Source organism: Phaseolus vulgaris, chromosome 6, assembly GCF_051622355.1.
Source record: "Phaseolus vulgaris cultivar YP4 chromosome 6, ASM5162235v1, whole genome shotgun sequence".
NCBI classification, from domain to species: Eukaryota; Viridiplantae; Streptophyta; class Magnoliopsida; order Fabales; family Fabaceae; genus Phaseolus; species Phaseolus vulgaris.
The window spans coordinates 30,641,064-30,667,879 of record NC_143503.1 but is presented as its reverse complement, the minus strand read 5'-3'; the positions used below and the strand labels follow the sequence as shown (position 1 = coordinate 30,667,879).

Sequence of the window (26,816 nt, the reverse complement as noted above, 5' to 3'; positions counted from 1 at the left end):
TTTATTGAAGTTTCTTATTGTTTCTTTTTAAATTTAGCTTAGTTGCTTTATCTCCACGTTAACAGAAGTTGAAGTTAATGTTGTCGTTTATTTTAGTATGTTTTTTGGTTGTGTCCTAGTTTTGTAATGAGAGAAAGGGCAAGTCAACTATGTTGCAAGTAGATATCTTCTCTACATGTTGTAACCAGAAAATAACATATAACATTGTCTGCAGAATTTAGACAGCGAGAAGTTAGGTTGGCGCGGAAGTATTCAAAACCTGACGAAGTCAAATTCTCATTGGGAACATTCACAACTATTTTATTATGCCTTATTGTCACACTTCAAAACCTTTCTGCTTCATGGAAGATTTCGTGTACATGGTAAAAAAAATTATTTATGATGCACAGCTAGCCGGTTACTTTCTGCGTAAATTTGCATGATTTTATTATGATTGTTGACTTAGTATGTTGTTAATCGTTCTGGTCATTTGTTCAAATGGTGTGCCATCATTGTTTGTTAGTGGCTGTTTTAAATTGTATCACCATTTACTGGATCTTTTCGACATGTTTATCCATTAATTTTTTTACTAAATGAGACCAACACTGGGTAAAAGGAAGAACTATAAGGTTGTTGACTTTTGCTCCATAGATGTCATCAAGTAGTGGTTGGTTGCTTCACCAGATTGGCACTGCAAGCTTTCAACAAAGGATCTTTTTATTCAGCATTAGAGAGTTGTATGAGTAGCTAATTTTTGCTTTGTGTCATCGTTTAAGTTGATCATGGGTGAAACAGTTTCACTATTCCTACTACTATTTTTCACTCATTTGTTCATTGGACATGCAAATACAGCAACTCAGGATTGTAAGTTCAGTTGTAATCTAATATTTTGGTATACATATATTCAAAATCAGACATATTCAAACTGTTTTATGATCTGAATGCTTGATGAGAATCAAATTTTGAGAAGAGACCTCAAGCTTTCACTCTTACCTTCTGTAAAGTTTTTGTACGAGGATTCAGTATGAATTTCATTCATTTTTAATTTCTGATGCAGACACTGCTCTGCTGACTCTAATGGCTGCATGGGAGAACACTCCACCTAATTGGGTGGGTTCAGATCCTTGCGGTGGTTGGGATGGCATCGAGTGTACAAATTCACGCATTACCTCCATGTACTTTTTCAAAGTTTAATTTCATTTGAAACTGCTACCTTCTCCTGAATTGTCTTCTTTGATATTAACTTTGTTGCTACTATTTCAGATCATTAGCAAGCATGGATTTGTCTGGTCAGCTTACTTCAGATATTGGATTACTCTCTGAACTCCTGATCTTGTAAGTTTTCTACTTTGGTATTTGTAACACATTATATTCTCTAGTCACGTATAAATGAATTTGAAACATGGTCAGCTTATCACTTGATTAGTATTGACGTGATCAAATATCTTAACTTGTCTGTTGAACGTGTCGAATATAAACCAAAATAATGTTTATGACTGTGCATCCCGAAAATTAATCTGTTTGGACGCTATCTATAGTATTGAATGAAGTCTTCATTTCATTTTCATTTACAACTTCCCTGATTTGTGACTTTGTTCTTTTCTTGATTTTTCCTTTGCAGGGATCTGTCTTACAATAGGAATTTAACTGGACCACTTCCCAGTAACATTGGAAACTTGAGAAAGCTGAGAAACTTGTAAGGCAGTATGAATGTTGTTAATAACTTAAGATCATAGCTCAAATATGATTTAGCTCGATCAAACAACTCTAACAATGCTCTTTATTATTTTATTTTCCAGACTTCTTATTAGTTGTGGTTTCACTGGTCCTATCCCAGCTACAATTGGAAATCTGGAACGGCTAGTCTTTCTGTAAGGATTGTTTGATTTAGTTTAGAAGATATAGAAAAACTGTTTCTGATATTATTCGTAGAGGAACAATTGCTCTTAAATAGAATACAAAGACTTCATAACGGAAAATCTTAATCTATGATGAATATAATCTATCCCTATAATTCAGGATTAATAATCCCATACAATAAATACAAAATATACTGCCAGCCTATTAATAATGGAATGTAATTAAATCTCCTATGTAATTAAAACTGTACAAGGTAGTATTATCTGCAACATAATCAAGAGAGATTCTGACAATATGTATTAAAGCCTCTTTATTTAACTTACCGAGAAACCTATTAATCAAGATAGCATTTGGAGTCCTTTACTTCCTATGTGTACTTGGTTTTGAGTATCATATATCTATTTGTTTTTGTAGTCCCTTAGTCTTAATGCTACAGATATCTTATAACATAACAAAGTTTATTTTAATTGCAGATCTTTAAATTCCAATAGATTCTCAGGGCCAATTCCAGCTGCCATTGGTAATCTCTCAAATTTGTATTGGCTAGACTTAGCTGAAAACCAGCTTGAGGGCCCCATCCCCATATCCAATGGAACTACTCCTGGTCTTGATATGATGCACCATACCAAACACTTGTATGTGAAATACCTTTTGCAAAAGTTGGCATTATTTTTCTCTTTACAATAGTTTGATTTATGTCTATCAAAATCCCTCTGATATATTCCATTTTTTACAGTCATTTTGGTAGGAATAAGCTTTCAGGAGACATACCTGCTCAACTTTTTAGCTCAGAAATGTCTCTCATTCATGTGTAAGATTCACCCCAATATTTTCTGGAATTTGTTTTGCATGATCGTAAAGCTCAGTAACAACAAAAAGGCACATGCCATATACCCAATAGAATTTTACCTTGACGCCACATTATATTAGGGCCTGATTGTCGTATTAGAAACTCTATTAGTCCATATTGAAAAAAAAATTACTTTGGGAAATCAATCTCTATATGGTTTCATGTGTCAGGATTTTTGTAAACTTGGTTCGGAGGAGTTTTAGTGAACAAACACTTAATTTTGCTATAAAGTTTACAAATAAAAGTTTCAAAATACAAATCAGTTGACTTCAGAGCTCCTTCCAAAATCAAGATCATCCAAAATTAAGTCCCCCTATTCGTCTGTTCATGAATTCTTTCCTCGGTTTAAAGGACCCAACTAAAATATTTCTCACCTGTTTAAATTAAGTTGGCAAACTGTAATTGCCTTTATTTATACATTGAAGAGAAAGAGACACAGTGGTAGGATTAAAGTCTAAACAAGAAGGCTAGGGAGGGTAGGATCAAATGAAAATGATGAATTTAATTTATACAATGTTTTTGGCAGGCTTTTTGAAACCAACCGATTTACTGGAAGCATTCCATCTACACTTGGCCTTGTCAAGTCTCTGGAGGTGGTGTGAGTATCCATATCTCATACTTTAAAATAGTAAATAGAATTTGTTTCTTCTTTGTCTTGAAATAGTGAAATATTTTGTGGTTGCAGTCGCTTTGATGACAACTTTTTCAGTGGATCTTTGCCTCAGAACATCAGCAATCTTACAAGTGTTAGGGAACTGTAAGTAGAAAAAACTAATATTCCAAACAAAAGTTCATTGTTTCTTTAGGTATGGTGTTAGTATCAATTATGATAAATTTTAACTACATTGATAGAGATTTTGATTTCGTGTCTGCCAGGTTCCTGTCCAAAAATCGCCTGTCTGGTTCCCTCCCCGACCTTACCGGAATGAATTCCCTCAGTTACCTGTAACTCATTTATCTAAGATAACTTTATTTTCTATACAATATGCGTAATTCAAAATGAATGCAAATTTTGTATCAGTGACTAACTTGGTAAATTAAATTAGAGATGTGAGCAATAACAGTTTTGATCCATCAAACTTTCCATCGTGGTTGTCAACTCTCTCAGCTTTGACGACAATGTATGTCTTTCAACTTTCATCCATCAACTTTACCTTTCTCTACTCTTTCATTTATCAGCTTCCCTTTTTCTACTCTTTCATTTATCAGCTTCCCTTTCTGTCACAGGTTTCAACTTTCAACACCTTAATTCTTATAATTTTCTTTTGTATGGCAGAATGATGGAAGATACAAAACTTGAAGGAGCTATTCCTGTTTCTTTGTTCAACCTACAGCAACTGCAGACAGTGTGAGTACCAACTTATATTCTTTTGCTACATTTTGTTCCTCAAAGTTTGAATATGGTGCTTTCAGTAGTTACTCCTGTTCATCATTTTTAGAATGAAATACAAGTTAAATTTGTAATGTGATCCACAGGGTGCTGAAAAACAACAAGCTAAATGGCACTTTAGATATTGGCACATTCATCAGCAACCAACTGGACCTCCTCGATTTGCAGCTTAATTATATTGAAAAGTTTGAAGCAAAAATCGATGTATCTAAAGTGGAGATAATGTATGCCATAATTGTGATTTTTATTTTAATTGATGATTTCGTTACTTGGAAGAGAAATTTCTTTGTAAATTTTCAATATTTTCTTCTTGTCTTTGTTTACAAGGTTGATTTTGAAATACATCTATATGTGCAGACTTTTGAATAATCCAATTTGCCAAGAGACAGGAGTTCCACAGAGTTATTGTTCCATAACAACATCTAATGACTCATATTCAACGCCACCAGAAAACTGTGTACCTGTTCCCTGCAGCTCAGATCAGACATTAAGCCCCAAATGCAAATGTGCATACCCATATACAGGAACTTTATTTCTCAGAGCTCCTTCCTTCTCAGACTTGGGAAACCAGACTGTCTTTGTAACCCTGCAGTTAACTCTAATGCAGTCTTTTCAAGTTCATAATAAACCTGTGGATTCAGTTTCTTTAAGCAATCCAAGGAAAAACATATATCAGTACCTTGAATTGACTTTAAAATTATTTCCATCTGGCCAAGATCGTTTCAATCGAACTGGCATTTCCAGTATAGCCTTTCTTCTCAGCAACCAAACATACAAGCCTCCTTCAATGTTTGGACCATATTATTTTATTGCTGATGACTATGAAAACTATATGAATGACACAGGTAAATCCGATTCTACATGGCAATGAAATTATATAGTATGTGCTCTATTTTAAACTACTTTTTTTTCTTGCCAATTAGTATTAGAAGGTCCTGTGACAACATCCAGTAAATCTTCAAATACTGGCATCATAGCTGGAGCTGCGGCTGGAGGTGCTGCCCTGTTGGTTTTGGTACTTGTTCTATTTGTGTATGCTCTCCACCGGAAGAATAAGTCAGTAAGAGCAACTGGAAAAAACAATCCTTTTGGTATGATAATTGTATACTTAGATCATGCTTTATTGCTATCTATCATTGTGGAGTTGGGTTTATTTAAATGTTTCATTTCATAAAATGCAGAACAATGGGATCCAGATGAGAGTAATAGTAGCATTCCACAGTTGAAAGGAGCAAGGCGCTTCAATTTTGAAGAGATACAAATCTGCACCAAAAACTTCTCACAAGTCAATAATATAGGATCTGGCGGTTATGGGAAGGTATTGAATTCCTCTTGTTTACTTCATTTTTCTATAACAGAATGTGCATAACCAAGGCTCGAAAAAAGCAAACAATTTTCAAACTATTGTCTACTGGCTTGTTCCATTCCATATAGTGGTTTACTCACCCTGCAAACTTTCTTTGTGCCTAAGACAATCATTCTCTGGTATATAGTCCTATAGATATCTTCCTTTAGATCTCCATGACGAAAAACATTGTTGAGATCTAGTTGATAGAGATGCTAGTTATGTATTATTGCCAAAGTGGAGACAACCCTTATGTTGGTTAATTTTGCAACAGGATAAAAGGTGTCCAAATAATCTTGCCCCTCAGTTTGTGTGTAACCCTTAGTCATTAACCGAACTTCATACTTTTTAATGGTCCTATCTGACTTCCTTTTAATTTTGTAAACCGATTTATTACCAGGGTAAGTTATTCAGGAGGAAAGTCAACAAGAGTCCATGTAAAAATATTGATATACTTCAACTCTGAGTTATGTGTTCCATATCATATAAAGGAGAGAGAGATAAAATTTTCACAAGATAAAATCCTTAACTTTCAACTTAAATGGATCCATTGCCAACCAAGATGACTAAATCATTTTTACAATTTACCTTCTAACATTAGGTTTGATTTCTGTAGGAATCTCCTAAGCCTCCCTGAATTCAGGTTTTATTAATTGTTTGGAGGTTGTATCTTTTGTTGCATGAGTTTTGGCCTAGTTCCCTGATGCTTTATATATTTTCTTTCTTTCTTTTATGGATGGCTCATGTAGTGGTAAATGATTAATAGCATGACATAGTTTTGTTACTCAATCACGAAGAGAAAATGAGAGATTTTGTTGCAAGTTTGTGACTATAACGCCAAACTGTTTAATATTCATCTAGGAAGTTTCTTAAAGAATTAGTTGACAGGTTTATCGGGGAACACTTCCCAACGGGCAACTAATCGCAGTCAAGCGAGCTCAGAAGGAATCTATGCAGGGAGGGTTAGAGTTTAAAACCGAGATTGAACTTCTATCAAGGGTCCACCATAAAAATCTTGTTAGCCTTATCGGTTTCTGCTTTGATCAAGGAGAACAAATGCTGATTTATGAGTACGTTGCAAATGGTACTTTGAAGGACACTCTTTCAGGTATATGTTTATCCACAATTCGACCACATTAAAGCATATGTAGCTTATGCAAATTTATTTTAGATAAATAATCATTTTTCTTTCAATACTCTTTTGTTTTGAAAGAGCTTTAAAAAAATTAATTGTTTCATTATGGTCTCTGTAGGGAAATCTGGAATTAGATTAGATTGGATTAGAAGGTTGAAAATAGCCCTTGGTGCTGCCAGGGGTCTGGACTATCTGCATGAACTTGCCAATCCTCCAATCATACACAGGGACATCAAATCCACTAACATATTACTGGATGAACGCTTGAATGCTAAAGTATCTGATTTTGGTCTCTCCAAACCTTTAGGTGATGGTGCAAAAGGTTATATCACCACACAAGTCAAAGGAACAATGGTTCGTACATTCTCATCTAACATTTAAAATGTCACACCAGTATTCAATGTAATTCAATGTAACATCTTATATTCAAGAGTTTAAGACTTGACAATGGAATTTTGTTTTGATGTAGGGCTACTTGGACCCAGAGTATTATATGACTCAACAGTTGACTGAGAAAAGTGATGTTTACAGCTTTGGAGTGCTAATGTTGGAGCTGATAACTGCAAGAAGGCCAATAGAGCGAGGGAAGTATATTGTGAAAGTGGTCAAGGAAGCTATAGACAAGACAAAAGGCTTCTGTGGTCTTGAGGAAGTTCTCGATCCAACTATTGATTTCGGGACAGCACTGAATGGTTTTGAGAAGTTTGTGGATATCGCCTTGCAGTGTGTTGAAGAGTCAAGTTCTGACAGGCCTACAATGAATTATGTGGTAAAAGAAATTGAGAACATGTTGCAGTTGGCTGGTTCAAGCCCCATTTTATCAGCATCAGCTTCAACTTCATCTAGTTATAACAATCCAATGAAGAGTTCCCTCCATCCTTACGAGAATGAATACTTTGATTCAAGTGTCGTCCTTCCACGTCCGTAGATTGTGCATATGATGGAGAAATCATTACATGGTCTCGTACTATATGGTCTCAATCAACCTTTATGTATCATATAATTATATTTTTTAATTTATGGACTATGGAATATTTTGTCAGTGTGTAAGTATCTTCACTTCAAAAATGTAACTAGTGCAAATAATGTAAGAATAGGCTTTCAGGGCAAATTCCTCCGAAACTGGTTAGCTCGAAAATAACTTTGATACATGTGTAAGAGTTGTCCTTAGATTTATCATTGTAGCCTTTGAATATGATTGAGCCAGTACGAACAGTTTTCCACTTTCATATATTTGTACACGGAGCACTCACTGGTGTAGAATTTTGTTTGAAACTTAAACAACATTAAAATGAACTTGTAACGTGTCAGAAACTTCATGTGACCATAGTGAAAATATATATTAACTGTGATATTGTAAAACTGAACAGACATGCAAACACTTGCATGTTTCAACATAGTCTACCTTCTGATGATGAATGGTTGTTAGGAAAGAAATTCTTGAGACTAATAGATCTTACCTGCTGCATGCATGCGCACATATGTTGACAACACATTTTCGAACACATTCTGAAATATGTTTACTGGCAGGATTTTTGGCAGCAATCAACTGGTTGGCAGCATTCCGGAAACTCTTGCACTAGTTACGAGTTTGACATTGGTGTGAGTTTGACTACATTAAATCCTCAAAAAGAAATTTTGTTAGAAGACTTTTGCTTGATGCATTTAGCTTAAATATATCTTTGTGGCTAGCAGGCGTTTTGAAAATAGTTCACTGGATGGATATGTGCCTCTGAGCCTCAATAACCTTATCAATGTCACAGACCTGTTAGAACCTAAATTATATATGCCAACTAGAGTTTTATTCTTCTTTATCCATATTTTGGTATCAGCAGAAGGGGAAATTCAATCTTTGCACGGAAAGAATTTTGGTTTTATACCTTTTTCAGGTTGTTGTCCAACAATAAGTTGCACGGTGCCCTGTCAAACCTTACTGGGATGAACTCCCTAAAATACTTGCTAGTAACAAAGTTTTTGTCTGTAGCAGTTTTGTAATGTTATTAATCAACCTTATTTAAAATGAATGTTTCTTGGGTGACAAATGGGTTAATTCTTCAAAATCTGTTTTGAAGGGATCTGAGCAACAATGGCTTTGATAAGTCAAGCTTTCCATTGTGGCTTTCGAATCTGAAGAATTTAACAACATTGTATGTCTTTCTTTTGCACTTGTTTCACTCTTGAGTTATGTACGTGGTTTCCTCACTTCAATGAAGTTTACTCCTATGATAGTTGGCAGACAAATGAGGAATTTGTACCTGGATGGAACCATTCCGAATCTTTTATTTAGCCTTGCCAATTTACAGAATGTGAGTTACGTCTTAATTATTACTCTTACAATCTTTACTATCAGAAAGAAAAATATAAAGTTGTTACATATTCATCATATTTGAAGTAACATATATGACAAAACCCCCCACATGTAACATGATAACAGTGTGCTGAAAGACAACCGCTTTGGTGGAACCTTGGATATTGGCACCAACTATTACAAACAACTGCAACTTATTGATTTAACTTCAAATTCAATTGAGGACTTCAAGCAACGAAATGATCCCCCACAAATTAGGATAACGTAAGCCATACTTGTTAATGTTTTATATGACTAAACTATTAAGTATTGATGGCACTTTTGTCTGCAGACTCGCACACAACCCAATTTGCACAGAAACAGAAATTATGGAGGATTACTGCACCAACCTCAATATCTCCCATACGAAACCACAAAATAGCTGTCAACAAGGTAGCTGCAGCCCAGATCAGATTCTCGGCCCCAAATGCAAATGTGGATTTGACTATGATCATATACAGGAACTTTGACTTGCAGAGCCCCTTCATATTTTGAATCTTAATGTAAATAAATAAACACTGACAACATGAATCATAGTTCATCATGTATTCTTTGCCCTAAAGGAGCCTCTATATTAGGAACACGATCGACTCTGACTTGATGCAGATTCACATCTGCAACAGCTTGGGGTCTTAGGTCTGCGTGTCCCACCACACCAGCTTTTATGGCCTCAGTAATCTTTCTCTGCAACGTAAGTAGTCCAATCCGCTTGGAAACAACATAAAGAACAGCAAGGGAGAACAACAGAAAACCAATACCAAGTATCACCCTATTCAAATAGTTAATTGTTAGCATTGGCATTCAGGAACAGCAAACGGAGTGGGTACTAAAATAAACTTTTTTTCCATACCTGTCCATGACATCTTGACGTTGCATTATGGAGAGGAGATTTCGTGTTCTCATCAACAAAGACCGGTGCCCTTTATATTCACTTTCAGCCTTTTTTAACACTCCAGTTGATTCATCTATACATCAAATCAATTTTGCAAAACAAATATCCAGAACAACGTTATTATTTCACTCTCCCATAATCATATTAGTGAAAACAATTTCAGCATCTCAGTTCATCAAAACCAATATCTTTGAACATTAGGTTTAACAAGAACTCCAGTACAAACAGAGAACAAAGAAGGATCTTTACATAATAAATACATCACAGGGAAGGCAAGAGAATCAGCACAAGCTAAAATTGCACAAAGTCAGATTCCAAGAAGACAAAACTATAATTCATAATATAATCTATACTGCACATCAGGAGCTATAATATAAGTAATTCAAATTTCAAACTTGTAAAATATTGCATTGTGCAACTTGTAAAATTTGAAACTCATTGCCTGCAACCTTCTTTCTTCCAATCCAACTGACTTATTTAGGCCAGCTTATAATTATTTTAAACACTTTTCTTAGTCCTCAGATAAATTTCACATACACCAAAAAGATAACATGTTTTAAAACCATTGGAAATTAAAGTACAAGTAGACAGATAAAATAACCATCATCAATATAGACAGGGAAAGGCGGAGGAAAAAGTACCTACCAAGTGTCATAAGGGTGCCTGTGTTTCTTTCAACCTCCTAATCAAGGTGGAAGAGATATGATTAATATGATAATCAGCATAATAAAAAGGGTCAAAATTTACGAAGGACTATAGAGAACAATTAAACCAAAAGGTACCTAAGAACTAACCTGAACCATCAACTGACGTGTACGACGAAGGCTTTCCGTTATGCTCTCTGCAGCAGATGTCATTCCAGCTTTTGTCCTGGAAGGTCATACAATTTAGAGGACAAAAGTACTTCATCATGGCATCATGCCAACTGAATTTTCTATTGAAATAGCACTAAATAATAAATAAATAAAAATATGCAAAGCATAATTTAGTCCCAGCCAAATGAGACACCAAGGACATACTGTAAATTGCGCCTGCGAGCTGTGGACTCTTCTCCACCACCTAGAAGTAGTTCTCTCTGCACCATAAAGAAATAATATAAGTCACACAGTACAATGTAAAAAAACACAAATCACACAAGTCCATGATCACAATACAATATGTTTGTGGTCAGGACAGGACCTGTTTGAATATATTTGTAAACACTTTTTATGAGAAAAAAATTCAAAAGGAATAAGTTCTTATATTAGTTAGACTTAACTTGCGTACAAGTTAATATGAGATTTTTTATAAATTGGTTTATTCATATGCTAAAACTAACTAATAACTTACAAAAAAAACTCATTTCATGTTTACATCTTATTTTCCTTTTGAAGTGTATTTGTACAGAAGTCTATACAAATAGGTCGATAATATTATAAATTCAGCAGGGTGATCATTGATTAGATTAGAATATGTTCCAAATAACATCAGAAAAATTAAATAAGAAAAGTAAGTATATTGCCTCCTCCTGAGCAGCTTTCCTCAAGTTAGCCTTCGCTTGCAAATTGGCATTCCTCAGATTCAACCGCAAACTGTTCAATTTAAAAGAAGAAGAAAAAAAAAACACTATCAACAGAAATTGCAAAACACTAAACTCACAACCCACCACTACTTCAAATCAATGGCTATTCAATCAATTCAATAACCAAAAAACAAACAAACAAACATGAATTTAATTTCCATTATAGGGAGAGAGTGGTTGGTACTTTTGAGTTAGGGTTTTCCAGGATTGAAGCAATGCGCGTGCAGATTGGACCTCCGGTTGGGTGGGTAACTGAGGGGCGAGAAGATCGAGGGTGAAGAGGAAGGAAGAGAGGAGTGACAAGCCATCCTGAGCGATCCCGTTCAACCTAGCGAGGGAATTTTTCTCCTCTTTCTCTCTTCCTGATTTTCCGTACTCTGCGATTGCCTCTATGTTTTCCTGCGTTTTCCTGTAGGTTTCGTCCCATTCCTTCTTCACCTTTTCCACCTCCTCCACCACCTTGTCCATCGTAGATTCTGATTCTACCATCTTCTCGCAATCCTTTTTGTTTCTGTGTTCAACGCTCTTTTGCTTCCCCTGTTCAATGGGATCATCTCAGTTACTCAACTCTCCTCTCATGTTTTTCTTTTGCTCTTCATTACGCTGTTACTAACTTCTTTTTTCTAATAATTTTTTTGTGTTTTTTTTGTGCTTCACTGGTAGTTTTTTCAAAATTAAATATACTTCAAATACATAATTTTATGCTGATTAAAGATGATGGTTACATTTATTTAATTTTTATTAATATAAAACAATATATTATCCTTAATTATATTTTTTGAAAATCAAATTCACATTTAAAGTTTATTTATTTTTCAGTCTACTAAATTCTAACAATTCTAACAATTCTAGCAAAGAAGAAGGGTAGTTGAAATTGAGACCCAACCCAACAAATACTCATTTTGTAACATGGTTTCTCTCCTAAACCACAATTCTGAATTCTGATATACATTGAAAGGGGATTGTTTCTTCCGTTCTCCTGCAATCCTAGTAAAACGTAAAAATATTTTTTTATTCTTTTTGTGCCACTTCTATAGAGTAGTTTTCGGATTATCTAATTCGAACATGCATTTGAAAAAAGACTTCCGAATTATGTAATATAAAAGCTAAAAACGACTTTCGAATTATGTAATCCAGAAGCTAATTATGAATTAAAAAAAAAAACTTATAGATTAGGTAATCCAGAATATTATAGAAGGGTATTTTTAAAAATATGAAAATTTATGAAGGTGAGAGAAGAATATATAGAGCTGCAAGAAGAAACAACCTTTAAAGTGAAGTGAAGAAAGAAATTAAGAGAGTTGCACCTCCATATATTATTCTCTCACCTTCATAAATTTTCATATTTTCAAAAATACTCAATTTTCATATTTTCAAAAATACTCATATGTAATATTTCAGTTAAAAGTTTTTTTTTTCAAATTCATAATTAATTTCTGGATTACATAATACAAAAGTGTTTTTTTCAAATACGTATTTAGATTATATAATCTCGAAACTAACTGTGAGGAAAAAATAAAAAAGTATTTTCATAAAGATGGCAGAAGAATGGTGCTCGAAGAAACAGTCTTAAAAAGAGACATACCTGCACCTTGGGTCCACCTCCAGGATTAATACAAATGTTTCTTTCATTCTTTTCTTCATCACTCCTCTCATACAAACTTGCTTAGCCAAAAACTTTCCTTAACAAACAAAACAACAAAACCACTTATTTAGGTATTAGTATTTTTCTTATCAGAAATAAAGAATTATGAAAGAAACATGTTAATTAAGAGAATTAAGTGGTAACAGCAAGGCAAATCAAGAATAGTTATTAGTTAGATATTGAAGAATAAATTCTGATTCACTCATGCTTTTAGAAGCTGAAGTGACCTCAACCTAAAATCACTATTGATTAACACTGCTAACCTCCTACTTGTAGACTTTGGAAAACTTATTTTCTTATCTTAATTACAAACAACAAAACATTGTTATCATAAAGGTGATGAACACAAAGTTATTATAGAAAGTAACACTCATCAATTTCATGGTTTACATTTCCAGAAGTTCTATCAAATGGACTCAGTCAATATTCAAAATCAATGATGCCACAAAAATTGTGATTTAAAATGCTGGAGAAATATGACCTTATATTATGAATCAATGAAAGGGAAATCAAAAAAATACATTAATTATTGAAAAAGTATTATTTAATTATTATAAACGTGCATAATATAAACAATTCATTTGTTTTATTTTTTAAATAATATAATTAGAACTTTCTTTGAAATAATCAATCATATGTTTAAGAGGGTATCAATTAAAGCAAAATCTAGATGCAGTATTTAAGCACTTTTACAATTGTTTTTTAACTAAAAAAAGGTTTATGTCTGTAACTGATCACATATAAAAATTGACAATAATTTATAAATGAAACTTACTTAAAATACTATGTATACAGACTATTCTTAAATTAAAATATTTGAAGCATTAATAGTTTGCTTGGTTTTTTATTGAGACAATATATTAGCAAGAAGTAATTTTTTAGGAATTATAACAAAAAAATATATTAAAAATATAGAAATTAGTAATTAAATATGGAAAAATTGAAAAAATTGAAGCTATAAGTTTAACCCAAAGATAAAAAAAAATTAATAATGTAAATTGTAATTAAATCATAATATGAATACTGTTATATTACATTAAGTAATTTATCTAATATGCCTCCTTGTGCTATCTTTACTATTTTTACAAACTCTTAATTTGTTTATTGTTCATATATATGCACACACATAATTCACCAGAATTTTCAGGAAACAAAAAATAAACTAAAGTTATTCGTAAGTTAAAATCAAGGTATATATAATGTAATTTGTAAAAAATTATATAACTTCCATAATTTTTAATTTTTTTAACTTTTATATTAATTAATTTTAACTTATGAAAATTTTATTTCATTTTTTATCTTTTATTTTTTCTCTCTTGAAAAACATTATGGATGAGCCTGTCTAAAGAGGCTTAAACACATTTTTAATTCAGTTTCTAAACTAAATTAATAATACATTAAAGAAAAAATAAATTGCAACTATGTATAAGTAATTTGAACTTTTTAAAATATATTTTAGTTCTTGATTTTTGCTTTTAGTATTCAATAAATTTCTCTTTTAAATTAGATACCTAATAAATTAATATTTTTTTAAGTCCCAAGATAAATTTAAATCCTGAAATATTTTTTATTTTTTATCCCTTAATTCTTTTTTTATCAAAACAACATATATTTTGCCTCATATGATAACGTATTATATAATACAAATAATTGAAAAGATTTAACATCATTAGGTCAGCACTCATTGTTTGACATGTGAAACAATCTAATAGACAAAGCAAGAATTTAAATAAAATAATTATTTTATTAGATACTAAATTTGAAAGAAAAAGTTTTTTAGGTGATCAAGATCAACTGACGTAAAACTTATTCAAGTTTAAAAAACAATTAAAATTCTTCCTACATTACCTTACACCACATATAAAATTAATCAAATTACACCTTAATTAAGAGCTTTTTATAAAATGTTAAATTTAATATTCTTATTAATTAGAACATGTATTCAAAATTTTATACAATTTCAAAATTATTAAAAGTTTATTACATCATATATTTTTTAACATATACTCTCATATTTAAAAACATGTAAATATTTATTATTACATAGCATATCTATACAAATTTAAATTATTTGAAATTTGATATACACTATTGTATTTGTACAAACTTTATAGGAAAGAGTGTGTTCTGAGTCCACCTTCACAATGTTCCTCTAGTTCCTCATTTCCTCTTTCTGCTCTCAATCACTCGTGTTTCCAAAATTAATTCCCGATCTCTCGGTTCATGGAAGGAACACTTTGAAGCTTAAGTTAGTATTTGTGTTAATTACTCTTTAGAAAAGTTAAAAAGTTGAACCAAATATTCTATCTATTTATACTCCTTGCTAATGGGTCTAGTGGACCTGTCATATCATTTTAATATTTCTACTTATATCTTATTAACTAATTTTTATACTTAATATTTTATTTCTCTTTCATGTGTGTCCCTTATTAACATGGATACTTGTGTGCTTTTCTAAGTAATATTTTCACTAATGACACTTGTTTTTATCTTCTTTCGACCTCTCGACCTTTCAGTCTCTCGACATGAATACTTACTTTCGATATGACCGATTCAACTATTATTAAGATAATGACATTAAATTAAATCATGTGCATTATATTTCTCATTGGAAATGTAATTTAACTAACATAATTTCATATATAATTAATTATATTTCTAATTAATTACGTTGTGATTGCACCTGCCAATTTAACTATCTTAAAACTTCCATGCTTTTCTATATAAGAATTTTTGTACCTTGAATCAGTTAGAAGTTATTATACATGAATTAAATTACACATATAAATTATATAAACTATTACGTTATATGGCTTTATATAAAACAAAATGTGACTTTTTTTTTTACTGATTTAATCATTGAATTATAACTATATTTATCTGATTCTTTCTATCGGATTTTGTATATAAAAGGACATATAACAATAATAATACGATAATCAAATTAAACATATATATTTTAAAGTATATATTATACGAAATTCCGAAGTGTTTATTGTATGTTTAAGGTATAATATGTGTCCTCTCTTTTCAAACAATATAATGACATGTGTGTTGTATTCCACCCATGCCATGCTATTCAATTTCCACATGAAGGACATTGACTCGGTTATGACAGAACAGGAAAAGGAAGATGAAAACTTCAAATCCATTTTTCGTGTCATTAACTTCTGAATAAGTGGATAAGATGGTGAGTTATAAAGAATAGAATTTTGTTATTGAGCTCTATAGTGTTCTGAGAGTGGCAAGACTTGGAATACTGACTATGGGTGAAAGAATACTGATACCACTGTTGCTTTCCTTCAACTGTTTGTTGCTTGCAGTGGCACAAGATATTACCAAAGATTGTAGGTTATGTTTTGACTATGTTTTCTATCATCATATCTTCAAATTCAGAATTATGCATGATTCTTCATGGAATAGAGAGAACTTAGAAGCCTTCCTTATATATGATATGAGTCTTACCTTCTGCATGCATGTCCAATTTTATTCAAAAGTTTGGATATACTTGTATGTGTTAAGATCGAAGACTTCAATGACTGAAATATATAATTTGACTTTTCAATGTAAAATTCTCATGCAGTTCAAGTCCTGAAGTCTCTAAGTGATTCTTGGCAAGGCCAAATTCCTAACTGGGAGGGTTCAGATCCTTGCCAAGATTGGTATGGCATTAACTGCAGAAACTCACGTGTTGTTTCCATGTAAGGTCACTTTTGACTGCTTCTGTTTTGTTTCCTAAATTAATATATACTTTTGAGAGGGAATAACCTTCTGGCTGGTGCTGCAGATCATTAACAGATATTGGTTTGACCGGCAAGCTTTCTGGAGATATTGGATCACTTTCTGAATTGGATAGTCTGTAAGCCTTTGAATTTAGATTGAAAGAATCATATATATGAACTGGTCTACTAAAGGATTAAAAATGGAAAAAAAAGGTTTGAAAAATCCTTGAGCATATGTTAGGCTATGTGATTACCAAGAGTTTACAAATGAATCATGATTCCCTTTAGAGACCTTTTTCATGAGTAGCTCACTGTTTGTTTCATAATTGTTTTCTCCTTCTCCAGGGATCTCTCATATAATAGGGGCCTAACAGGACCACTTCCACAAGAAATTGGAAACTTGAAGAAGCTAACGAAATTGTAAGGAAGTATTGGTTTTTGTCAAGTTTATAAATCGATCCTTTTACACCAACAGCAACAAAAAGAATAGGCTATGACCCTTTCATGTACAAGCATATGGTGAAACAGTTCTAACAAACATTTGTACTTTCTAATTATCTCCCAGAACTCTTGTTGGTTGTGGTTTTACTGGTCGTATTCCAGATGAAATAGGATCTCTACAACACCTTGAATTCTTGTAAGCATTATTTTTTGCTGTTCATTTATTTTTTCAAGACAATTCAAATAATACCCTTTTGTGGTAAGTTGAATTCTTGGGTAATACACTGAAACAGAAACTTCTTATGACAGATCTTTAAACAGCAACAATTTTGCTGGACCAATTCCACCTTCTATTGGAAATCTCTCAAATCTTACTTGGCTAGATTTAGCTGACAATCAGCTTGATGGATCCATCCCAGTATCTAGTGGCACTACCCCTGGTCTTGATATGTTACACAAAGCATTGCACTTGTACATCAATTCTCTTCAGCTTCCAGTTTTTCTTTGTCAATGATTTTTCTTTATGAAATAACATATTTCTAATACTGCCTGCAGTCATCTTGGGCAGAATAAACTTTCAGGGCAAATTCCTCCGAAACTGTTTAGCTCAAAAATGACTCTGATACATGTGTAAGAGTTGTCCTTAGATTTATCATTGTAGCCTTTGAATATGATTGAGCCAGCATGCAAATTTTTCCACTCTCATATTTGTACACGGAGCACACTCACTGGTGTAGAATTTTGTTTGAAACTTAAGCAACAATAGAATGAATTTGTAACGTGTCAGAAACTTCATGTGACCATAGTGAAAATATATTAACTGTGATATTGTAAAACTGAACAGACATGCAAACACTTACATGTTTCGACATAGTCTTCCTAGTCTACCTTCTGATGATGAATGGTTGTTGGGAAAGAAATTCTTGAGACTAATAGATCTTCCCTGCTGCATGCATGCGCACACATGTTGACAACACATTTTCGAACACATTCTGAAATATGTTTACTGGCAGGATTTTTGGCAGCAATCAACTGGTTGGCAGCATTCCGGAAACTCTTGGGCTAGTTACGAGTTTGACATTGGTGTGAGTTTGACTACATTAAATCCTCAAAAAGAAATTTTGTTAGAAGAATTTTCCTTGATGCATATCGTTTAAATATATCTTTGTGGCTAGCAGGCGCTTTGAAAATAATTCACTGGATGGATATGTCCCTCTGAGCCTCAACAACCTTATCAACGTCACAGACCTGTTAGCACCTAAATTATAATGTGCCAACTAGAGTTTTATTCTTCTTTGTTCATATTTTGGTATCAGCAGCAGGGAAAATTCAATCTTCGTAAGGAAAGATTTTTGGTTTTATACTTTTATACTTTTTTCAGGTTGTTGTCCAACAATAAGCTGCATGGTGCCCTGCCAAACCTTACTGGGATGAACTCCCTAAAATACTTGTTAGTAACAAAGTGTTTGTCTGTGACAGTTTTGTAATGTTATTAATCAACCTTTCTTATTTAAAATGAATGTTTCTTGTGTGATAAATGGGTTAATTCTTCAAAATCTGTTTTGAAGGGATCTGAGCAACAATGGCTTTGATAAGTCAAGCTTTCCACTGTGGCTTTCGAATCTGAAGAATTTAACAACATTGTATGTCTTTCTTTTGCACTTGTTTCACTCTTGAGTTCTCTGTGTATATGGTTTCCTCACTGCAATGAAGTTTACTCTTATGATGGTTGGCAGACAAATGGGGAATTTGTACCTGGATGGAACCATTCCGAATCTTTTATTTAGCATTGCCAATTTACAGAATGTGTGAGTTACCTGTCTTAATTATTAATCTTACAATCTTTACTATCAGAAATAAAAACATAATATAAAGTTGTTACATATTCGTCATTTTTGAAGTAACATATATGACAAAACCCCCTACATGTAACATATTCACAGTGTGCTGAAAGACAACCACCTTGGTGGAACCTTGGATATTGGCACCAACTATAGCAAACAACTGCAACTTATTGATTTAACTTCAAATTCAATTGAGGACTTCAAGCAACGAAATGATCCCCCACAAATCAGGATAATGTAAGCCATACTTGTTAATGTTTTTTATGACTAAACTATTAACTATTAAGTATTGATGGCACTTTTGTTTGCAGACTCGCATACAACCCGATTTGCACAGAAACAGGACTTATGGAGGATTACTGCACCAACCTCAATATCTCCCATACAAAACCACAAAATAACTGTCAACAAGGTAGCTGCAGCCCAGATCAGATTCTCAGCCCCAAATGCAAATGTGGATATCCATATACAGGAACTTTGACTTGCAGAGCCCCTTCCTATTTTGAATGGAGAAATACAACACTCCTGGAGGAACATCTAATGCAAGAATTTCAATCTGATAATCTACCTGTGGATTCAGTTTCTTTAACCCTTTCACCTAATGATCCATTTCAAAGTTTTGAGTTTTCTGTACAAATTTTCCCACTAGGCCAAACTCATTTCAGCCAACAAAACAAATCCAGAATAAGCTTCTTGCTTGGCAAACTAAGTGCTAATAGTGCATTTAATTTTATTACTGGAAACCATGATGATGGTAACTACACTACTAACCTTTTCACCCTATTATCTAGACACAGAAATACTTATACTAATTTGTCTATCTTCCTCTCATAATAAAGGACCTAACCAGACGAGTAATTCATCAATCACTGCAATAATTATTGGAGTAGCAATTGGAGGTTCTTCTCTTCTGCTAGTGTTATTAGCCCTGGCAGGTTTTTATGCTTTCCGCCAGAGGAGAAGAGCAGAAAGAGCAATATCTCGAAGCAATCCTTTCGGTAAATAGCTCTAAACTCAGTTCCTTCCAGCACTGCCACATGGAATTCTGTGGATTTATATTAATTTACACAAAATGCAGGAAACTGGGATCCAAGTAAAAGCAACTGCGGCACCCCTCAGTTAAAAGCACCAAAGCAGTTCTCGTTTGAGGAAATTAAGAAATACACAAACAACTTCTCACAAGCCAATGATATTGGATCAGGGGGTTATGGGAAGGTCTTGAATGTTTCTTGTTAACTTTAATGTGCTGCTATGAATTATAAATAGATACACACATGACGAGTGAGAACTATTCTTAAGACAGCAACAAAGTTTAACCTTGAAACCATACATGTATACTAAGTTTCACAATAGTGCACAAGTATGATTTAGACACTCCTGCCAGAAGAATTTTTATTTACAAAACAATAATGTTAGAGATCTCACATCAAGTAGAGATTAGGCCAAAAGTGAGATACAAAATCATTTTATGAGGTTCAATTAGGCATAAATTCATGAATAATAACTTGAATGCCGCATAATGATTAAATTTTGGAAGATCTCCTCCTATAGTTCGTTATTCTATTTCCCCCACATTTCTAACTATTCTATGCACTTGGAGCTTGAAGCTACCATTAATAAAGACATGCAAGTCCTTTATTAGCAAAAATATTTATAAGAACGTGTTAAAAATGTTACATTTATTGACCGAAATTTAACTATATACTTCTAACAGTAGACTAATAAGTAAATGTTCACAGGTTTACCGGGGAACTCTTCCCACTGGGCAAGTGGTAGCCATAAAGCGAGCTCAAAAGGAATCAAAGCAGGGAGCGCAAGAATTCAAAGCTGAAATTGAACTCCTTTCACGGGTCCACCACAAAAATTTGGCTAGCCTTGTGGGATTCTGCTTTGAACGAGAAGAACAAATGCTGGTTTACGAGTTTATTCCTAATGGAACTTTGAAGGATGCTCTCAAATGTACTTATACTTATATATATATATATGCAGTTTGATACTTACAGCACATATTATATTAGTATGGAATATTTTACTACATTACATTCATCTTTTGGTCAGTACTCACTATTCAGTTTCATAAGTGTCATCCAGAGAACATTGACAAAGCACTAAACTATATCTGATTCTGAAGGATAATTTAACTTACATAAATCCTAGTTCCAGTTTTTCATTTCTTATAAATATGATATTCAAATCTCTAAATGGTTTCTTAATAAGATATGTCAAATTCATAACTCGGTATTTACTGTACTTAATAAGTAATAACAAGCATATGATCTATGCAGGGAAATGTGAACTTGCGTTGAGCTGGAGCAGAAGGCTGAAAGTAGCCCTTGGTGCTGCCAGGGGTTTGGCTTATCTTCACGAACATGCCGATCCCCCTATTATACACAGGGACATCAAGTCAAACAACATTTTGCTAGATAAAAACTATAATGCTAAAGTTTCTGATTTCGGTCTCTCCAAGTCTATCTTAGATGATGATAAAGATCATGTTACCACTCAAGTTAAAGGAACAATGGTTTGTATACATTTATATATCTTCTATTGATTTTTACTATAAAAAAGCAGCCAAATTACTGATTGAAAATTTTCAAATACGTGATTGCATGCTTTTGCAGAGTTTTAAGATAATTTTCATCTATAATTTTCATCTAAATTTTCATAGTTGAGAATTTTCATGAATTTATGTAAGAATTTAAGCTCTTCTGGTGCAACACATACCAAGACAAGGAAAACACATCATCTGTCTGGAGCAAAATCTAGTTTTCAAAATCTTTTGCATTGGAGATAATCTCATTGAACTTTAGTGATGACTGATGAGAATGGGTTCAATTTGTTAATGCAGGGCTACTTGGATCCAGATTATTATACTAGTCAGCGGTTGACCGAAAAGAGTGATGTCTACAGTTTTGGAGTGCTAATGCTGGAGCTAATTACTGCAAAAAAGCCAATAGAACGAGGGAAATACATTGTGAAAGTGGTCAGAAATACAATAGACAAGACAAAGGACTTGTATGGTCTTCACGAAATTATTGATCCATCCATTTGTTCAGGATCAACACTAGAGGGTTTTGAGAATTTTGTGGACCTTGCAATGGAGTGTCTTAAAGAGTCAGGAGTGGACAGGCCCACAATGAGTGAAGTGGTTACAGAAATTGAAGACATGTTGCGATCTGTTGGTTTGAACCTAACATCTGAATCAGTAGCATCCACTTCATCCAGTCATAGATTTGAGGTAAGTATAGTGAGTTCCCAACAAGACCACCCTTATAGCAATGAATTTGTTGGTTCAAGTGCAGAACGTTTATATTCAAAAAGTGAGCCTAGTTAAGTTAGTCTTTTTCTCAAGATTGAAGTCAATAGACGTTTGTTTATTAGCATTTCTAGGCCAAAAAAGAAAAGTAGAAATTGTAGAATTAAAGTTTGCGGTAGTTAGCTTCTACTTATCTAAGTATAAGTGTGTAACATAGTTCACCTTTCCTTCTCTTTCCCTCTAAAGATGTGAAATGTAGAACCAATATAAGTTCAGATATAGAACATACAGAATACAGACTTTTTTTTTCATATATGGCCTTGATTTCTCAATTTATGAATGAGTTCAATGGCTTTTCTTCTACACTATCTGTAATCAACAGATGTATACAATTTACTTGTAATAAAACATATTTAATTAATTTTTAAATACATGGCACCACGTTTTGCTGATAATGTCTCAGTTCAACAAAAATAAAACCTGCAGCACTTATCCACCAAGTAGAATTTAATTACTGTCTTTGCACGCAATCAAGTAAAAGCAATAATAATCAATACATGAAGTTGTTAAAACAACGCCAGTTAATTATCTCCCAAAAAAATGTATTCTTAACGATTAGATGAAGCTACATCAGGACCTTAAACTTGTTATTTGTCAAGTAGAAAGAACCCTCCCTTTGGTTGTTCTAGTGGAACATCATGATTCAGGAAAAATTTGCATGTTGTTTGAAAGTTGCGCAACGTATGTATAGAACAAAAAGATGAACTTGTGCCACCAAGATGAAAACAAAAGGTAAGTTTAGGTATCGTTATCAAAACAGATAATATAACCCATTCAACATTGCTATTGGTCATGGATGAGAGATCTGTTAGTTACTCAAACAGAATTGTCATTTAGGACAACTAGGCTTGAGAGTTAAGTTAAGAAACTGATATAGAATTAAAAGAAGTTATAGGATTAACGTGAAACTTGAAAACAAGGGAAAAACTATTTTATCTTTAATATTACAATCTAAGTTTAGAAGGGCTTCTAATTTGGTCAAGATTTTAACTTTTTCTCGCAAGGTAATAAAAAAAGACTTCCTTAAGTTATCTTGTACATTCATACACTTACCTCAAGTCATTGGTTTCTCCATTAGGGATGAAATGTACAACACATTCTTGTGAACCCCACCATCAAGTTTGGTTCCAACGTGCCACCTCAATCTATTGAATCCAATTCGATCCAACATTGGCACGTAAGTTTTATTGAGTTGTGAAGCAAAGCAAAAGAAATGATCAAGCCAGAACAGACCACCTGGCCTCAACACCCTGTATATATCGAATAGTACAAACTCAAGCATGGTGTCTGGTATCCAGTTACTCAAGACATCCATGGAGTGTACAATATCCAGTGTGTTGTCAAAGAATGGAAACCTTTGAGAGAGGCTGATATGCATCGGTACCAAACCCCTTGATGCAATGATGTTGTTGAAAGGACCATCCAAATTCAGTGCGCTTGTGATGATGATCACATTCCTTTCCCTCATTCTTGCAGCAAAAGTTCCAGTTCCACCACCAATGTCAAGTCCAATTCGAATTGTCCCTGCAGCTTTGGCTGCAAGAACTTGGTCTATTCCAAAACCAAGTTCACCATCATCAAAGATCCACCTACTCCTCTCTTCCCCTCGTAAATCAAAGCAATTCTTGCAGTTATACGAGCCAGGCTTATTCTTTCTGTCAACAAGGCACTGGTAACTTTTACAAGCATAAGCCTCCCATACAATGCTGGTGTCTGGTGGGGTTGACCAAAGGCTCTCAGGCAAAGGTGTTGGCTCCACATAATTTGCAGGAGACTTGGGGTGGCATCTCCTACGAGGGAGCGGTTCACACCCTTTGAGCATGAGTCTTTGTGCAAGCACATAATCCATAGGGCACTCCCCTCCAATCTTATATGTCATATATCGGTTTAACTCATCATGGAGACTCATGCAGGATGCACCAACAGGTGTGTGAATCTCATCTGACCCTATCATAGGTGAGTACCCAAAAGGGAGCTTGTGAGGGCCAAGTGCAAAAGTAAGCTCATCATTCCCTAACTTCAAACTCACTTGATTCTGATCAGCACTGTTGGATTGCTTTTCTTGTTGACGCGTAAGGTCGATAAGCAGTGCCTGGACAAGTAAGTTAGAGGAGTTGAGTCTGTGGTGTAGTTCAGACAAGAGTGAGTGAGTGGCAGCAAGTTGAGCTTTGGTGGAGTTGAGTTCCTGCAAGATGGAGGTCGAGTCACGAGGACTCGAAGAGGAGTGATAGACAAAACTAAATGGGCCAGTGAAGATGTAAATGGTGGCAAGGTTAGTGAGTATGACTAGCATAATAAGCTTCAGATTGTGCTTTTGGCTATGAGCATATGCTTGCAACTTTTTTGAGTATTCTTGGTCTTGAGCTTCGTTTCCCATAATGGCTCAGAAGAGAAAGGAACAAAAAGAGGTACAAGTGAACAGAGGAGGGGAAATATTTTGTGCAATTTAAGGTGGAAATTTAATGATATACAGATAGAAGGAGTGGAAATAGTTCCAAGATATGTACATGTTGGAACATCGAACATCTGTTGGGTATCAAGTGAGAACCAATTGGGTGGGGCTGACTAGACACCATATTTAGTGGGTGAACTTAATCATTGTGTTCCCATTATAATTTCTATATAAATGAATAATTGTACTTGTAATTGGTGTGATAGAAATGAAAACATAATAGTTACCCACAGTTGGCGACCAAACCAACCACGTTAAATCCTATGCTGTTTATTTTCTGCAGTTGATGTAGGTTGATTTCGCATACATTTTTTCTATAAACATGAACATTGGTAATTGTGAAGTGCCAGTGTGGAGGAATGTAAATAATAAAATATGCCTCGTGATCTGACCCTCAATTGTAGCCCCTGCGAGTTGAGAATGCCTTTTCTCCATAGCTTGCTTCTCGTTACTTTACCACCATCTGCGGATCTCGCCCACAAGCTCACTTCTTGTGGCTTGGAATTCGATATCAACTCCACATTACTTCACACTTCTTTACGAGGATCGATACTTTGACTAAAGTAACTGTTGGATAGATATTTTTTTTAATGGTAGTATCAAAAGGGTATTTCTCCTTTTTTACATGATAATTTGGTTGCTCGAAAGATTTGATCTTTAATGTCATTTTTCATTATATATTATTTCTCCTTGGTAGAGTTATTTATTGGTATGAGTTCATTATCAAAGTTCAAAACCGAAGTTTTATGAAGAATTCATTGCAAGTTAGCATGTTCTCAAAAATGGTTATCAAGAACGGTTTTTGAACTTCGTTTTAGAAATACAAGTTGTTCCAATGTTTTAACCGAGCAATTCAAAAATTCTGTTTTTGTTCTCTTTTTCAGTTAAAAAAAATAAAGGATAGGAGGTTGTCCCGTTTTAATGTGTTTTACTAGTCTCAACAATGATCTATAATATGCTTCCTTTATATTTTCTTCGAACCAATTTCAGTTTGTAGTTCAATCAGTGGAATTAACTAAAGAGAGGTTATTTCCTTGTTGCTTTATTCTTATTATAATTACTACATAATTATTATTGACGACAACAGGGCCTAATAGCCACAGTGAATTCTATCTTCAATTCTATCTTCGTGTTCTATACAGTCATTTTAGTACGCAAAATTTTGATAATTTGACGTTTATTTTTTTAATCATATATGTATGAGCATAGCAAAAGCCTGTGACAAACTCTATCGTCGATTTAACGGAATAATGGTTCAAGAATCTTCCATTGTAATTATCATATTACAAGTGAACGCTACAAAACCCCTCTAGTTTAATGGTTTAGATATTAAAAGATGTGCTGATAAGGAGTTGACCATAATCAATGGAAATTGCATTTATGAGACCTCCTTAGTCAATGCTAATATCCAAAACTGGGAGATTGCAACATAAATTATAAACTTTGGAACATTTCAACTACAAGCTACATCTTATGATTTTTCCACATGGGATTATCTAGACTATTATTATTTATGTGCTCATTCTCATCTTAGTAAAAATAAATAGGATACATCTTTTTTGCTAATGTTTCGGAAACTTGTAAGAAGAAAATGACTCCAAGATCCTTTATGAAATATTCACTTTAAAAATAAATTTGCTTCATCTGCTAATTTTTCTCTATCATTTGTATATTTTTTTGTGTTCCAACTTCTTTTGAGATAACATCACTACAATCAATCAATGATGATATCTGAAGTTCGTTGAGATAATCTCAATTCTTTTGAAATTTGAACATTAACACTGTCTATGAAAATGTAAAAATATTCCAAAGATGAATCTTCATTCTCCTTAGTCCTCGATTGGAAGATTTGTTCTGATATGTCCAATAGTCTCACATGGTCTGGGAGTCGAGATCAAAGTCAATTTAAACACTTTCTTTCCTGATACGTCTTTTAAGGACAAAACCAAACTGTAATCGAACTTCAAACTCCAAAACAGTTTAAAGATGTTATCTCAAGGAACTTAAGGTTGAAACAATTCTATGGCACAATACTTC

General features: G+C 33.6%; 4 protein-coding genes across 6 annotated transcripts; 2 read left to right on the top strand and 2 right to left on the bottom strand.

Moving 5' to 3' along the window:
• The first annotated feature begins 406 nt into the window (after positions 1–406).
• Positions 407–7,807, top strand: LOC137832080 (leucine-rich repeat receptor protein kinase HPCA1). The gene is made up of 19 exons (XM_068640065.2): positions 407–843; positions 1,037–1,154; positions 1,243–1,314; positions 1,601–1,675; positions 1,779–1,850; positions 2,313–2,474; positions 2,576–2,650; positions 3,216–3,287; positions 3,375–3,446; positions 3,566–3,634; positions 3,736–3,810; positions 3,966–4,037; positions 4,166–4,303; positions 4,437–4,924; positions 5,003–5,170; positions 5,261–5,397; positions 6,313–6,532; positions 6,678–6,913; positions 7,029–7,807. Exons 1-19 carry the CDS (start codon positions 762–764, stop codon positions 7,485–7,487), a joined length of 2,862 nt encoding a protein of 953 aa, XP_068496166.1. The 5' UTR covers positions 407–761; the 3' UTR covers positions 7,488–7,807.
• A 1,070-nt stretch (positions 7,808–8,877) lies between these two features.
• On the bottom strand, positions 8,878–12,025 carry ATSEC20 (Sec20 family protein). 2 transcript variants are annotated; one of them, XR_016521709.1, is made up of 7 exons: positions 11,544–12,002; positions 11,300–11,369; positions 10,818–10,873; positions 10,593–10,668; positions 10,440–10,480; positions 9,757–9,871; positions 8,878–9,675 (listed from the first exon to the last, which is right to left on the bottom strand). XR_016521709.1 is itself a non-coding variant. In XM_068640069.2 (7 exons), exons 1-7 carry the CDS (start codon positions 11,846–11,848, stop codon positions 9,438–9,440), a joined length of 897 nt encoding a protein of 298 aa, XP_068496170.1. In that variant the 5' UTR covers positions 11,849–12,025; the 3' UTR covers positions 8,878–9,437. The 2 variants fall into 2 exon arrangements, 1 of the variants encoding a protein (XP_068496170.1); XM_068640069.2 differs by having other exon boundaries at positions 10,444–10,480; positions 11,544–12,025.
• A 4,051-nt stretch (positions 12,026–16,076) lies between these two features.
• On the top strand, positions 16,077–22,580 carry LOC137832081 (leucine-rich repeat receptor protein kinase HPCA1). 2 transcript variants are annotated; one of them, XM_068640067.2, is made up of 19 exons: positions 16,077–16,194; positions 16,588–16,705; positions 16,792–16,863; positions 17,072–17,146; positions 17,292–17,363; positions 17,477–17,638; positions 17,723–17,797; positions 18,181–18,252; positions 18,346–18,417; positions 18,549–18,617; positions 18,736–18,810; positions 18,904–18,975; positions 19,111–19,248; positions 19,323–19,765; positions 19,851–20,009; positions 20,090–20,226; positions 20,751–20,970; positions 21,297–21,532; positions 21,860–22,580. In XM_068640067.2, the coding sequence occupies exons 6-19, from the start codon at positions 17,616–17,618 to the stop codon at positions 22,343–22,345; spliced, it is 2,277 nt and encodes a 758-aa protein (XP_068496168.1). In that variant the 5' UTR covers positions 16,077–16,194; positions 16,588–16,705; positions 16,792–16,863; positions 17,072–17,146; positions 17,292–17,363; positions 17,477–17,615; the 3' UTR covers positions 22,346–22,580. The 2 variants fall into 2 exon arrangements, with proteins under 2 accessions (XP_068496168.1, XP_068496167.1); XM_068640066.2 differs by having other exon boundaries at positions 16,178–16,351.
• A 705-nt stretch (positions 22,581–23,285) lies between these two features.
• On the bottom strand, positions 23,286–24,796 carry LOC137832075 (putative methyltransferase At1g29790). Its single transcript, XM_068640057.2, has one exon. The coding sequence runs from the start codon at positions 24,702–24,704 to the stop codon at positions 23,382–23,384; it is 1,323 nt and encodes a 440-aa protein (XP_068496158.1). The 5' UTR covers positions 24,705–24,796; the 3' UTR covers positions 23,286–23,381.
• Positions 24,797–26,816: the final 2,020 nt, after the last annotated feature.

Bases quoted from the DNA above. Each gene is read 5' to 3' on its own strand.
- LOC137832080 (XM_068640065.2), top strand. From the start codon at position 762: ATGGGTGAAACAGTTTCACTATTCCTACTACTATTTTTCACTCATTTG. The intron at 3,811-3,965 runs GTATGTCTTTCA...TTTGTATGGCAG, and splicing joins CTCTCAGCTTTGACGACAAT to AATGATGGAAGATACAAAAC. The intron at 4,304-4,436 runs GTATGCCATAAT...CTATATGTGCAG, and splicing joins GTATCTAAAGTGGAGATAAT to ACTTTTGAATAATCCAATTT.
- ATSEC20 (XM_068640069.2), bottom strand. From the start codon at position 11,848: ATGGTAGAATCAGAATCTACGATGGACAAGGTGGTGGAGGAGGTGGAA. The intron at 10,481-10,592 runs GTTAGTTCTTAG...CACCTTGATTAG, and splicing joins CACGTCAGTTGATGGTTCAG to GAGGTTGAAAGAAACACAGG. The intron at 9,676-9,756 runs GTATGGAAAAAA...CTATTTGAATAG, and splicing joins CGTCAAGATGTCATGGACAG to GGTGATACTTGGTATTGGTT.
- LOC137832081 (XM_068640066.2), top strand. From the start codon at position 16,270: ATGGGTGAAAGAATACTGATACCACTGTTGCTTTCCTTCAACTGTTTG. The intron at 17,639-17,722 runs GTACATCAATTC...TACTGCCTGCAG, and splicing joins TTACACAAAGCATTGCACTT to TCATCTTGGGCAGAATAAAC. The intron at 19,766-19,850 runs GTAACTACACTA...CTCATAATAAAG, and splicing joins TACTGGAAACCATGATGATG to GACCTAACCAGACGAGTAAT.
- LOC137832075 (XM_068640057.2), bottom strand. From the start codon at position 24,704: ATGGGAAACGAAGCTCAAGACCAAGAATACTCAAAAAAGTTGCAAGCA.